Source organism: Lissotriton helveticus, chromosome 7 (assembly GCF_964261635.1).
Source record: "Lissotriton helveticus chromosome 7, aLisHel1.1, whole genome shotgun sequence".
In the NCBI taxonomy this organism is placed as follows: Eukaryota; Metazoa; Chordata; class Amphibia; order Caudata; family Salamandridae; genus Lissotriton; species Lissotriton helveticus.
Window position 1 is genome coordinate 674,782,349 of NC_136068.1, and position 14,486 is coordinate 674,796,834.

The window sequence follows — 14,486 nt, forward strand, 5'->3', positions numbered from 1 at the left end:
CATACTGTAACAAAACAACAGTAGTGAAGCAAGAAGCAATATGCAAGTAGCCCATTCAAATGAAAAGCATCTTACACATACTAGTTAAACCATTCATTAAAACCATTTTTTTCACACTAAGCTCATTTTGTGGTTACCAGCTAACAGTCTGTGCCATGTGTGGAAACCTCATCGAAGGCGAGATCACATATTACTAAGACACGCTCAAGTTGACATTCCACTGTTCAGCTCCCTACACAAACTTAACCAATGTGCTTAATTCTAGCCCGTATCCCTATTCCTGCCATCTGGCCCCGTTACCTTCCAAAATGCATCCAAACATATCACACAACAACACAAGGCATGTATCTCAAAGAAGACGTGCACCTGAAGCAAACCAGACCTACTGGTTTGATATTGGTCATTTAAACTTAGTACAAACATTGTAATAGAAACTGAGGCTTTCAACTCAACGTTTAGCAATGGTAAAGTGATGCCACCTAAAAGAGGGCAAGGCCATTTTCTCTGGCAAAGAGAAATCTAAATCAACAGGGTCAGTAGCCCCATCTGGTAACCTATCAGGTATTTCTATGCTTACGCAGAAGTGAGGCTGCTATATTTTTTTATTTTATTAAGCAATGAGTTTATGTCTTGTCTGGCAGGTTTTAAGCGTACCTTTTGCAGCTGGGATCGAATATCCGTAGCCAGGAGCTGAATGTCTTGAACGTAGCTAGACTCAGTCATGATCAGTTCACCCACTGCCAGCTGCTGCTGCTGGTCTGTCCTGCTGAGAGTCCCCACGTCTTCATACACATGATCTGTCTCTGGGGTTGTCAAGGCTGGAAGCACCTCCAGATATGTGGCAGTTTCTTCATATGCATCACTGATCTCCACCGTGGGTGGTGCCTCATTCCTACTAGGGGTACGCCTCTGGGTTGGCACATCTGGCAGGGGGCGCATCGATACCCAGGGAGACATTTTATGGTTAACAGTGTTTTTTCCCATGTGCGGCTGTTCAGATGTTCCAATGCATGTATGTCTTTTAGAAATATCATCAGATATCTCAGAACTTCCCGTGAATCTAGATGCATCATCATACGAGGTCCAATCTTTGTCATTTGAGGAAACGTCATCATATATCTTGGAGCTTCCTGTGAATTTAGGAAAATCATTATCTTTTACCTCATCACTAGTTCCTTTTGGAGGTTCCTCATATATGGGAAAGGCATCCTCGTTGGGAGGGACATCATATGTTTCATCGCAGGTCCCTTTAGGATGAAGGTCTGGTATAACAGAATTATTTTCTCTGGGAGGGAAATTATGTGCACTGCGTCTTGCCATGTCAGCTGGTTGCACTGAGGAGTGAAAGAGAGACAGAAATCACAGCTGTGGAGACTCCAACTTTGAAATTTTAAATACAGTGTTAGTCACGCATACAAACTACTGTCATACATCACAATGCAGTGCGTAATTTTTTTTGTTATTACACAGGCTGGATCCATTTGCTGACTGCATTACTTCACTATTCAAGATACCACAGTATTTTGAGGTCAAGAAGCCACGAAATGTTATCAGCACTCGGGGATTTAAATGTGATTTCCAGCTGTTTAAATATTTATATGCTTAACATTTTTAAAGAGCTTGAACTATTAGAGTAAAGGTTAAGGAATACAATGGACTCATGTGTAAGAACTTATGTGTCCACCTAAACAGAACCTCGCAGCGCACACTTTTTTTTACCTGAAACCACAAATTGTAGACCCTGATTCATTCAATAAGGATCTGCAGATGTTAATCTTTTGAGAAAAAGTCTCAATCTGTGGAGAATCAAACAGGTGGTTAGATTTTCAGCAGTGTAAAGGTCAGGAAATGGTCTGTAAATGTGATTTGACAGAGCAGCGCAAAGGAGAGTTTATTGACTATGGATACATTTACAGACCATCAAGAAGCTAGTAAGGTAGGCATCACACTTTTTCTTTATATCCATCTGCTTTTCTTCTTTGTTCTGCACATTCCATTTTTATTAGCAATTCATAGTAAGTAGAGGAAATTATTTTGAAAGAGTCAATCATGAAGAACCACATCTCTCAACATTATAAAGCAATGAAATAAACAAAACATCAATGATATGGAGATAGAGCAAAATCAAAATGGGAATAGCACTTAGGAACGATTATAACAACATAACAAAGGAAAATTGGACTTACACCATAACAAGAAATACAATTTAAAAAAATCACTTTTAATCACCTTTATCTTACCACAGAGAGATTGTTCAAAATCGGGATTGTCAAACGCACTTACTGCACTCAAGAACACTGATGCATTTGAGTTCTATCTGTTTGCATATTCTCTTGCATTGGGAAAAGATCAATAGACGTCTTATCTGATAATGAAGCCTAAATCCATTATCGTAACCCCATCTGAAGGAATTTTAGAGATTATAGGAGAGCAATCTAATTAATCAATAGAAGTTGATTTTAGTGTGATGATCACCACCAGGAAAGAAATGATGAGACCACTGAATTCTAAACACCCTTAGGTGGCGAGGAAAGTTAGGAAAGACAGGGGAATCTGAAAACACTGTCCCAAATTTCCAGATTCATGTAGGCTCCTGGGCCCAACAGAATACTATATGGGAATTTGTCGGAGAAAAAAATAACTGTAAAGGTATTGGAGGGAATATCTGGAAAAACTATAACATAAATACAGGAAGGCGTAAAATTCCAATGAATGATAAAGTTCCTTGGTTTAGGCATCATAGGATAAGCTCTGAAACAAGCCTAGATGAAGTCGGCTTTACTCATCACTAATGAAATATAGGTAATCTGAGGGGGTGGGAAAGGGAATTACAAAAGCGCTGGCCATCAGAGACATGGTAAATGCACTTTACATTAGTTTACTTATAGTTAATTTTTTAGTACAATATATGCATTATAAGGCATTTTAACACTGTCTGAGCAGTAGCATACATATGTGCAATGTACCTATTTGGGAATAGCAATGTCTTCCACTGCTTGCTGAATTGACTTTTTTTTGTTGACACTATGCGGGAAAAGAAAAGGATGTTTCACAAACATGGAGCAAGAACATGAAATGTTCCGACTGAAGCGGTGTTTGGATCTGGGGGGCTACACCTCCTGAAATTTCATACGACTCATGAAAAAATTAGATTTTTTTTGCATTATTACACAAATCTAATATAAGTCAAGAAGATATATGTAAGGGAAGCAAAATAGCGGACTGAAGCCGCCACAGCGAGGACGCTCTAACAAGGACTCCCCGAGCTCTATGAGAACTTGAGTGAAAAACTCTCCACCGCTTGCGACATCGAGGCTTTCCAGCTAAGGCGAAGCAAAGGAAAAGACTATTTTGGCAAACGCACAGTATTTTAACTACCTTTTACCTGTGCCCTGTGAGAGAAACCGATTGAGAGACTTAGAGAAAACCATCTCAGACCGTGAGGCAGCTAGAGGCTACCTAACAAGAAAAAAAAAAAACCTAAACGACTTTAAATTACTTACTTCTGCCGTTTTCCGCTTGCCGCTTTGTGATCCCTGTGACTCCCGGAATCGGCAACGTTGCAGCTGTTTGGAGGTAGTGACTCGGCTGCCTTGTCTTTGCAGCTGGTGGTGAGGAGCGGAGACGAAACGGGAGGAGAGCAGGTCGGGCTTTCATTTTTTTTCCCGCTTGCGCTTCTGTGTATCTAGTGGCTCCGGTGATCAGCGGCGCTGTGGTTGGAGGCTGTGGCTCTGCCCTGGCTCTGTCTTGGCAGCTGGTGGAGCGGAGACGGAGAAGAGTGGAGCGGAGAGGTAGCGGCTTCTTAGCAGAAACGCACGCTTGGTAGCTGGGGGAGCGGAGAGCGGTGGAGACGGAGCAGGGCGGAACGGAGTAGAGTGGCGCGGAGAGGTAGCGGGCAGCTACTTAACAGAGGGGCACACGCTTGGTAGCTGGTGTAACGGAGAGATACAAGTGTTGGTGGTGGGCTGCCTGCTCAATCAACAACGATTTTCGATTTGTTAGGTCTGAACACCAGGAGCTGAACCAGGCTCGGATTCACGGTGGCGAGAACGAGGAGTAAGAAGAGACACAATAGCAACGAACTGATGGCGCCTAAAAATGATAAAAATGGGAATAAAAATGCACCGCAACAGATTAAAACTTTCAAAAACACTTCTGGATACGAAGAAACAGAGGAGCAGACTGCGACCACTGTAAAACCATCAGCAACATCAGCAGTGAGTAAGACAGCAGCAACTGGTGGTAAGCAGCCCATTATCCGCACTCCTCTTTTGCTGGTCTCTGGGGATAAGAGTACTTTCAATAATAACCCTACTAAAGATAATACTACGGGCAACAAAGTACTCGCTAATCTGAATGCCAGGGCTAATTTGGATAAAAAAAGTTACGCTAAAACTGATCCCCTGATTAACAAAGTGCCTATTGACAATATAACGGAGGCAGAGGGAGAGGCTGATAAAGTTGTAAAAAATGCCCCAGTAGATATTTGCACAATAGAGCCTTGTACATTGCGGAGCTCGTCTCAAACCCGAGACAGGAACGTTCTGGAGGATGATGAGGGGGGTCAGGAGGGCCCGGGTCCGGGAGCTGACCTGGACAGCTGCGGTGCTGTGGAGGCGGTGGTCACCACTGGTGATAAATCTGATTTACCAAGTATACAAGCTGCACAAGTTATACAACCCTAGATAGTTACAATCTTGGATCCTGAAAATACAAGTATTGTAACTCAAGGTGGTGATGAGCTGGATAAGATAGATTTATCAGTCGCGGAATCTAACGATGATGAGTACGAGGAGGTGGTGGATTCGCCTGCTGGAGGAGGAGAGTTGGAAACAGAGGAAATGGAGGAGGACTCTACGGCCGGAAAAATTTCTGGTCTCAAAAAATGGAAGGGGAAAGCTAAGATCAAGGCTAAGAAAGGCAGAAATATGAACCTTAACATGTTATCAACAACATTGACCTCCACTAGTGCCCGGGAGAAGTTTATTAAAGATCAAAGTCCATTAAGGAAATAGATACAGGCAAAAGGGGGTGTTAAAAGTATGGCCTTGCGTTTATCTGGTAATAACCCTGTAGAGGGAGAAGGCATAAAGACCACTAAAGACAGTTCCCTCAACAGCACTATCCCTATCTCTCCAGAATCTCTTCAGACTTCTTCAAAAGGAGCAGGAGTAGGAGGTGATGATCTGACGACTACTGGTTCTACCATTATGGGATATGAGAAGATTGATTCTCCCCTTGATTCCCCTCTTTCATCCACCACCACCACCACTACTACCATTAGAGGAGAGACGGCACCAACCATAAATCATCAATGCGCTCCTGCCCCCTTGGAACCCCCGACACGAACCTCATTGGATCTGATTTTGACGACACTGCTGGAACATCGGCAAGAGGTCCAGCAACATTTTATTCAGTTAAGAGAAGATAACAACAAAATGCAGACCTGCTTGCTAGAAGTTACAAGCAAATTGAATAATGTTACAGTAGAGATTGAAGAAATCCAGCAGAGGGTTGTCACTGTTGAGGAATCTTTAGCTATTACTGTGACTTCTACGAACCAACATGATAGGGATATTGTGATCCTAAAAAACAAAGTTGAGGATTTAGAAAATCGGCAAAGGCGCCAGAACCTGAGACTCTTTGGAGTACCCGAGGGATCGGAGGGTGCGGATGTCCGAGCATATCTGGTCAATCTTCTTCCAAAAGCGTTCCCCGATTTATCTGATTGGGATTGGGACACACAAATACAGCGAGCCCATAGATTACCTATGTTTACTAGAAACAAAGAGAGCAAATTTCCTCGACCAATATTGATGTATTTAGGTAACTTTCTCTTACGACAAGCGGTCTCTATCATGGCAAGGCCAAACAAACCAGTGATGGTGAATGATGTAACTTTCTTCGTAAAATCAGACCTTAGTAAGGTTACGATGGAAAAACGATGGGGGTTACGTAAATTGATAGATCCTTTTAAATCTGTGGGAGCAGTAGTATATCTTCAAGAGCCTGCACGACTCAAAGTTGTGAAAGCTGGGCATACTCATTTATTTACTGAAGTTGAAGAGGCTGAGCAACTGCTCTCTAAGATGGCATCGGATAATTAGGTGCTAGATGTTTAATGGTCATGATCTTACTATGACCTTACTATAAAAGATCTCTTTTTTTTTTTCTTCTGCTCTCTTTTACATATCTTTTCTCATGCTCTTTGCTCCTTTTATGAGTGATATATGGAGGGAGGGGGGTCCTTGAGGAGACCTTGCTGGCAGGCTGCCCAACCATCGGCAGCCGATGATAGAGGGAGGCTTCCTGGTAGGTACTTTGGGGGGGGGGGGGGGCTCTAGGGGTTGGAGGATAGGACTAGGGGATGAAGTTTGGAGGGGAGGGGGGCTTTCAGGGGGGGAAAAGATGACACAAGCAGAAAAGACTTAAGGAACAGAGTGAGAAAGAAACTGTCTATTTTTTGTATGACTAAAACAGTTATTCAGAACATATTTGAATTAAGATATGTATCAAGCTAACTGCTTAGCCTGGAATGTTTCAGGTCTCAATAATAAAAGAAAAAGACAACTTGTATTTGAAGAACTTAAAATGTATAATCCCCATTTTGTACTTTTAAGTGAAACCCATATTCGTTTTCAAGATAGAAAAATGTTAGAACAAGGGGGGTTTGAGCTAATAATATGTACTCCATTAAATGCATCAATCCGGGGAGTGGCTATACTCAAAAAAAAATCACTTAAGGTAGAAGTTCTTAGAGCTGCTGCTGATAAAACCGGTAGGTGGGCAATTGCACAATTAATGTTATCAAATCGTAAATATATCTTATGTGCAGTGTACGGACCAAATTATGACGATGCAGCAGTCTTTGACCGACTTAATATTGAATTACTAGATTGGGAGGGGGAGCTAATATTAATGGGAGATTTCAACTGTGTAATTAACTATGTAAAAGACACTACGAAGTGCACCCCCTCACAACTTATGCGTAAAACAAGGGCTGCCATTTTAGAACTTGCACGCATACATAACTTAAAAGATGTTTGGAGAAATCTCTATCCGACATTGGCTGGATATACTTACTATTCAATACCGCATAAAATGTGCTCCCGCATTGATATGGCTTGGACTACGGATAATATACTTAAAGGTAGTAGAATGGAGATCTGTCCTAAAGTAACTTCAGACCACAATTCCATTTTGTTCGGCTTTAATATCTTATCTAAAAAACAGGAACCCAGGCTATTTTCATTTCCAAGACATTTGTTATCTAATTCCCTATTCATCAATTTGCAGAAGGAACATATAAAAGAATTTCTGGAGTTTAATATTGACTCGGCCCTACCTATTACTGTATGGGATGCTTGCAAAGCAAGTATTAGAGGCTTTGCCCAGCAATTTATTATTCAGCAGAATGCTCATCAAAAAGAGGAGATACGGGGCATTACATCTAAGATCAGGGCCTTGGAAGAACACTTGGCTGAAATTACTAAGCAGGAGGATGCAGGGTTAACTACTAATTTGAATAAAGCAAGGCTGGAACTTAAACTAATCACCTTACGTTGCGAGACCAAAAAATTTCTCAGGGATAAAGTTAGTACTAAGCTACACAAGTATAAACTATCACAATATGAGAGCGGTGATAGAATTGGCAAAATTCTCGCATATAAGGTTGCAGATGACAGAGCTACCTCTTTAATTAAGAGAATAAAAAGGAGCAGATGGAATTAATTATACTCTACTCGAGCTGATTCTGCAACAATTTGTTAGATATTATACTAAACTCTATACCCCTGAGAATTTACCTCCGATTGAATCTATTCAAAGCTACATTAGAAATAATTGGCTAGTAGAAACAGATGCAGAAGCGATGGAAAAATTGGAAGAAGATTTTAGCCTTCCTGATTTGAAATTAGCTATCTTTTCCCTTCCCTCCGGGAAAGCCGCTGGGGATGATACACTTCCGATTGAAGTATACAAAAGTTGTAGTGAGGAGCTTCTTCCTTTTCTTTGCACAATTATAAACCAAATAGGGATAACTAGCAAAGCCCCAAGCTCTTGGAATACCGCTAAAATCATTTTTTTTCTAAAAAAATAATAAAACACCTTCAGAGTGTGGGTCCTACAGGCCCATTTCCCTGATTAATTCAGATGCCAAAGCATACGCTAAATTAATTGCTACAAGATTATCTCCTCTTATGCCCAAATTAGTTAGCCAACATCAACACAGCTTTGTGGTAGGGAGAGACACAACATTGCATGTTAACATGGCTATCACTGCGTTTGATGTTGCTGCAACGAATTCCTCCCCACTCGGCATGGTACTACTCGATGCTGAAAAAGTATTTGACCGAGTGGGGTGGGAATATCTTTGGGCTACTCTTAAAGAAATTGGTTTTAAATAACACTTCCTAATGAAAATACAAGCACTTTATGATTGTCCAAATGCTATAATAGGGTACGATAATCTGCTGTCTTCTAGATTCCCAATTTTAAGAGGGACACGCCAGGGGTGCCCGCTATCACCTCTTTTATTTGCTCTTGCTATGGAGCCCATTATTAATGCTATCCAATCCCTGGAACGTATTAAATCATCTAACTTTGGCACTAATTCACTTAAAATTACAGCATACGCTGACGACTTGGCGATTTATACAACAGATGTGGCAGAAGCCATGGACGGAATTATTAAAGAAGCTGACGCCTTTGGTGCAGTATCGGGCTACAAATTACATTTAAATAAAACACAAATCATAGTTAATTATAAACCACAGATGCCAGTCGCTGGCACATGCCACACGGCTACCTATTTAGGTATTAAAATTACATCCAACATCAAGTGTATTATTGCACTGAATTATGATGTTTTATTAAAAGACACTAACATTCTTCTTAAAAAATGGCATAAGGTTCCCCTAAACCTTATTGGTCGAATAAACCTCATCAAAATGAACATTCTGCCAAAGTTTCTGTATTTATTTAGGTGTATTCGTTTAACAATTACCAAATTATTCTTTAGAAAACTTGATGGCATTCTAAGCAGCTTTATATGGGGGTTTAGAAAAAACCGCAGATCATTATCTACCTTAAAGTTACCATTCAGTAAGGGTGGCCTTAACTTTCCAGATTTTAGAACTTATTTTTTTGCATCCTTTTTGGGACGTCTACAGAGTCTCTTTAATTCCAATAATCCTTATTACTTTCACCAATTTATGCTTGGTACCGACTCTATTCAATTCCTTGCTAGAACCAATGACCCTAACTATTTTAAAAGAATCAGGTTTAAGACCGCCAAAGACATAATAAATATATGGAATATAATACTGGTACTCAACAAAACGTCAATCTTTCACCCTGATTTAACTATCTGGAACAATCCGGGGTTACCAGGTATTTTTAGTGATTTAGGGTGCAGGATTTGGTCTAACTTAGGCATAACCAAACTGGGCGATTTATACGGCTCCTCAGGCTTGTTATAGTTCGAAACACTTAGGATACTATATAAACTACCGGGGTACGCCTACTTTAAATACATACAAATCCAAGATTTTCTTATTGGAAAACTAAAGCTTAAAAAGATCTCAGATTCAGATTTTTGGATTTGTATGTATGCAGAAGGCAGGAAGAACAAAGCTACGATCAGCCTAGGGTATAAATGTTTCAGTCAAAATAAGATAGATGACTGCCCTAAATTGGCTCAGAAATGGACCTTACAATTTACGACCGGTATTTCATCAAACACTATTTTCACATTTTTAAATAATATTGATACTTTAGTTCATTCATCCAGTTTAAAACTCCAAGCCTATAAGACCATCTGCCAACTTTATTACACCCCGCAACAATTTTGTAAATGGTCCTCTAATAATGTCCACAATGACCGTATGAAATGCCCAAAATGCCAACTACAGGCTGCTGATTTAGAGCATATGATTGTTTCATGTGCAGTTTTGTTTTTATTTTGGGATAGTTTAGAAAATATTCTGAAACAGAAACTATTAATAGACACATCATTAAGACCTGAAATGATTCTTCTTGGTATTCAACCTACTATTTCTCCATTCCGAGATGTTGTTTTTATTTTGCTATCATGCGCAAGATTGGTTATTCCAAGGGCATGGATCTCGGACCAACCACCTCATGTGAACGAATGGTGGTTTTTGGTGAAGGAGATATATGATATGGAATTATCTTTAGCTAGGAAAAGGGGTGATAAAGCACTTAAGAAAATAGACAGAATATGGGGATGTCTTTTTACTTGTTCAAATATGAATTGATATAATTAAGGGTTTTGACTACCTTGATATCTTATTATTTGTCACTTAGACGATATATGAATTTGCTCTGATTACTTGATGTCTTTTTCTTTTTTTATTTTTTTTTTATTTACTCTCTGTATTTATTACAAAGAAGTTCAAGATACAGTATGTACTGGTCAAATGTATTCTTGTTTATACTTATCTTTTGTTTTTATTTTTTTTTATATCTGCTGCTTGTGTTATCAATAAAAAAAGGTTTTAATAAAAAAAAAAATATTACACAAATCTATGTAATCCTAGATATCAATGAACTATGGGAAAACCTCAGATAAGCAGGTTTGCACATTTGCATATGTTAATAGTAAGATCACGTTTCCAATTACATGAACATTATCCGCTCTTCCTAGGTTCTTATTTAATAGGCCACTATTTAACAATAATGTTTTACATGTCAGTGACTTACGAGCCCTAAATGCTGAAGCTTCGTTTTATTCAAGCAGGTCAGTGATTGCTCGAGGAAGTTCTCTGGAATCAGGTTAAAAAGCACAGTTTGGGAGTTCTAACCCTCAGTCCATCAGGATTGGAAGATGGGGGGTGTTTTGCACTTCCTGGAGAAGCCACTGCTTTTATCAAATGAGGATCTCCTTATGAAAAAATCAAACATGGAAATGGAGGGATGAGAAAATAAATCACCAGGGAAATAACTTCAAGACTTTCCCTTATGGCGGTATTAGGAGTAGCCCACGTCATTGTCTATACTCTAGTAGTTCGATAACAAACATAACCATTATGGATTAGAAACATTTATGGAGATTTCCATGCTTAATGTGGGGTATGCATACATTTTTAAAGCTCTAAATATCAGCAATACATCTTGGTACCTTCTGTAGCATTTCTTAATGCGTCTTGCAATAACGACAGAAACGACAAAGTGAATAGGCAACAGAAATGTGTTTTCACTGCATTAACTAAATATTTTGTCATAGGTTTTAAAAGTTGTTAGCTAGAACAAATACAGTTTCAGAGTTGTCATTTATTCAGTTATGTAATTTTACATAAACTGCTATCTTTTTATAAAACCTCTACAGTGTTAAATTTGATGTCATAATCCCTTTTATCTTCCTGCTTACCTCTTTCAACTAGATTTTCAATCACACAATATGAATAGAAATCTACTAAAATGAAGGAAATTGTGCTCTAAATGGGGATTAAAATAAAAAACTGCCCACGTTTTTACACATTCAGTCAATGAGCAGCTGAAGTGTCCTTCAGGTTAGACAGGTATTACAGGCTCAGACAGCGGAGCATCTGGTTAGTTTACATTCACAATAGCAAAAAACGTTTGGCTGTAGTCAAAGAATTTGCCAGACCCAGAACAGGGACAGCAGACATCCCACCCTCCCAAGACCTCTGCAACAACCTCGGCACCTTCTTCCACTGTAAGATTAAGGAGATATACGACAGCTTTGACAGCCTTGATACCCAAGACCCTCACACCCTCCGCTCCACAACCACTGCACCCACCGACACCGGACCCCAGCAGACCCTACTCAGCTGCACTCTCCTCACCCCTAAAACCACCCTCAAGATCATGAAGACAATCCACTTTGGAGCACCCTCGGACCCCTGCCGCACCACATCTTCAACAGAGCCGGCACCACCATAGCCCCGAACTATGTTGCACCATCAACTGCTCTATCAACTCCGCCAGCTTCCCAGAAGACTGGAAACACACAGAGATCAACCCCTTGCTGAAGAAACCCTAAGCCGACCTGACAGACCTCAAGAACTTCAGATCCATCTCTTCTACCCTTCCCAGCCAAGGTAATTGCGAAGGCCATAAATGCGCAACTTTCCAAGTTCATCAAAGTGAACCACATCCTGAACCTCTCCCAATCCAACTTCCGAAGAAACCACAGCACTGAGCGCACACTCCTCACCACAACAGACAATGTCCACACCCTCCTCAACCAAGGCGAAGATGCATCCCTCATCCTCCTGGACCTCTCGGGTGCATTCGATATAGTCTCCCACCGTACCCTATGCACAAGACTCCACAACGCCAGCATCTACGACACAGCCCTGGAATGGATCCGCTCCTTCCTCACCGACCGAATACAGAGAGTCCAACTACCACCGTTCCACTCTGAACCCACAGAGATCCGCTGCAGAGTGCCTCAGGGTTCCTCCCTGAGCCCCACTATCTTCAATATCTACATAGCCCCGCTCACAGCCTTTGTCAGGAACCATGGACTCAACGTCGTCTCCTATACCTACAACAAACAGCTGATTATTTTCCTCTGCAACAAACCCACAGTCGCAACTATCATAGCGGGATGAAGGCTGTCATCACATGGATGAAGAACAGCTGCCTCAAGCTCAACTCAGAGAAGACCAAAGTCTTCATCATGGGCTCCACCCCCTCCACCTGGAAAGACTCCTGGTGACCCATAGTACTTGGAACCCCAACCACCAACGGACCACACATGGAACCTCTGCATCATCCTGGACTCCTCACTCACCATGAGCTGCAAGAACAATGTTGTCTCATCATCCTGCCTCCACATGTTATGCCTGCTCAGAAAGATCTTCAAGTGGATCCCCATTAAGTCCAGAAAGACAGTTACACATGCACTCATCAGCAGAAGAATCGACTATGGCAACGCACTCTATGTGTCATCAACCAGAAACTCCTCAAGTAAACTATAGAACATTCAGAACGTCGCAGCCAGACTCATCCTCAACATCCCCTGCAGCAAGATCCTCTCACACGCCTACAAAGCCCTACACAATGCTGGACCTGGGTACCTTAACCCCCGCTGCGCATTTCCCGCACCCACCAGACACCTCCGCTCCACTAAACTGGCCCTGGCCACCATCTCACTTATCCGCAAGACCATGGCCGGAGGAAGATCCTTCTACTACCTCGCAGCAAAGAACTCAGGCAATCACTGCCTCTGCCTCAATTCAGGAAGGACCTCAAGACTTCGGCTGAACCAGAGCGCCTCTGATGGACCAGCAGCTCCCCCCCCACCCCAGTGCCTTGAGACCCTTACATCACGCTTTTTAAGCCACCTGATTGATTGATTGAATGATTGACCATATAGATGCAGACTTCATACATCTCATATGTTAAACCATTATTATACTCTAACTCCATACTAATAAGTGCCCACTAGTACCATGCAAATAAAGTTAGAGATACGTGTTCCTCCACTCAGGCCCTCATTATGAGTCTGGCCTTTATTTGGGCCCAATCTTTATTAGAAAGACTTGTGGGCCTAGTAAGTTTTACCCGCGCCTCTACTCTGTGTCATAATGAAAGATTACTAGGTAATGGAGCACGGTATTCCCAATTTCGTTGTAACTTCTAATTTTGTAGAGGGCCTTCAGCATCCAACTCACAATGAGCTGTTTTTCCTGCTCTTAATATTAATAACTCCAGAGGTGGAAGGGATAAGAAATTGACCCATCCCAGGCCACAAGTCATGAGGGTGTCCGTATTAAAAGGTTCGTTTTGCATGCATTTATTAAATGTGCTTGTTTTGTCATCTTATTAAAATTTGCCTTCAATTAACATTTTCTTCCAATCTGATATATAAACTCCTTTTTTTCAAATATCGATCACTGTAAATTTCCATGTGTTTCCTGCAAATAATAGCTTTTTCTTTAAGGTCTAAATGATCATTTTCCGAAAATAAAAATGAATGCCCAAATACAAGCTTTTCTTGTTTAGTATACGCAGTACTGACATATGTGGACAGTAACCCCTCAAATGCCCATGTATCTTTATCACATGCACCAACAAACGTGAAGGGTGGCCACCAATGGAATGGATTGCTGCTATATGCCAAGGGTGACCACCAGTCGATAGGGCTGATCTCTGGACATCAAGGGTGGTCCCAAGATTTCAGGGAGTTCTTCCAATATACACCTGCCCGTACATAAATTACACAAACAGAAGCATACACCCACAAACACAGAAAATGTTATGCTGCCCCTTACATACACTTACTTGGTAGGCAACACTGCACCTCTTCTTACCTGCATTCTTATTGGTCCCAGCAGAAGGCATCAAGAGCTAGACGTGCAGAGTTGTAGCATGTAGGCTCAGGAGAGAGGTGGGCATTGTTAAATGAAAGGCATATTCATTCCCATCTTTCACAATTTACCGAAACTAATAATATTCTTCATCCCTCTCAATCCGGTTTTCGAACTGGTTTCTCC

The 14,486-nt window shown here is 41.1% G+C and overlaps 1 protein-coding gene across 2 annotated transcripts in view; it reads right to left on the reverse strand.

Moving 5' to 3' along the window:
* The window catches only part of ARHGEF37 (Rho guanine nucleotide exchange factor 37), a 360,439-nt gene that overhangs the window by 154,568 nt on the left and 191,385 nt on the right, over positions 1–14,486 (reverse strand). For both annotated transcript variants that reach the window (XM_078652970.1, XM_078652971.1), the window contains exon 2: positions 655–1,334. In XM_078652970.1, coding sequence (XP_078509096.1) covers positions 655–1,320 — 666 coding nt within the window. In that variant the 5' untranslated portion in view covers positions 1,321–1,334. The remainder of the gene's footprint in view (positions 1–654; positions 1,335–14,486) is intronic.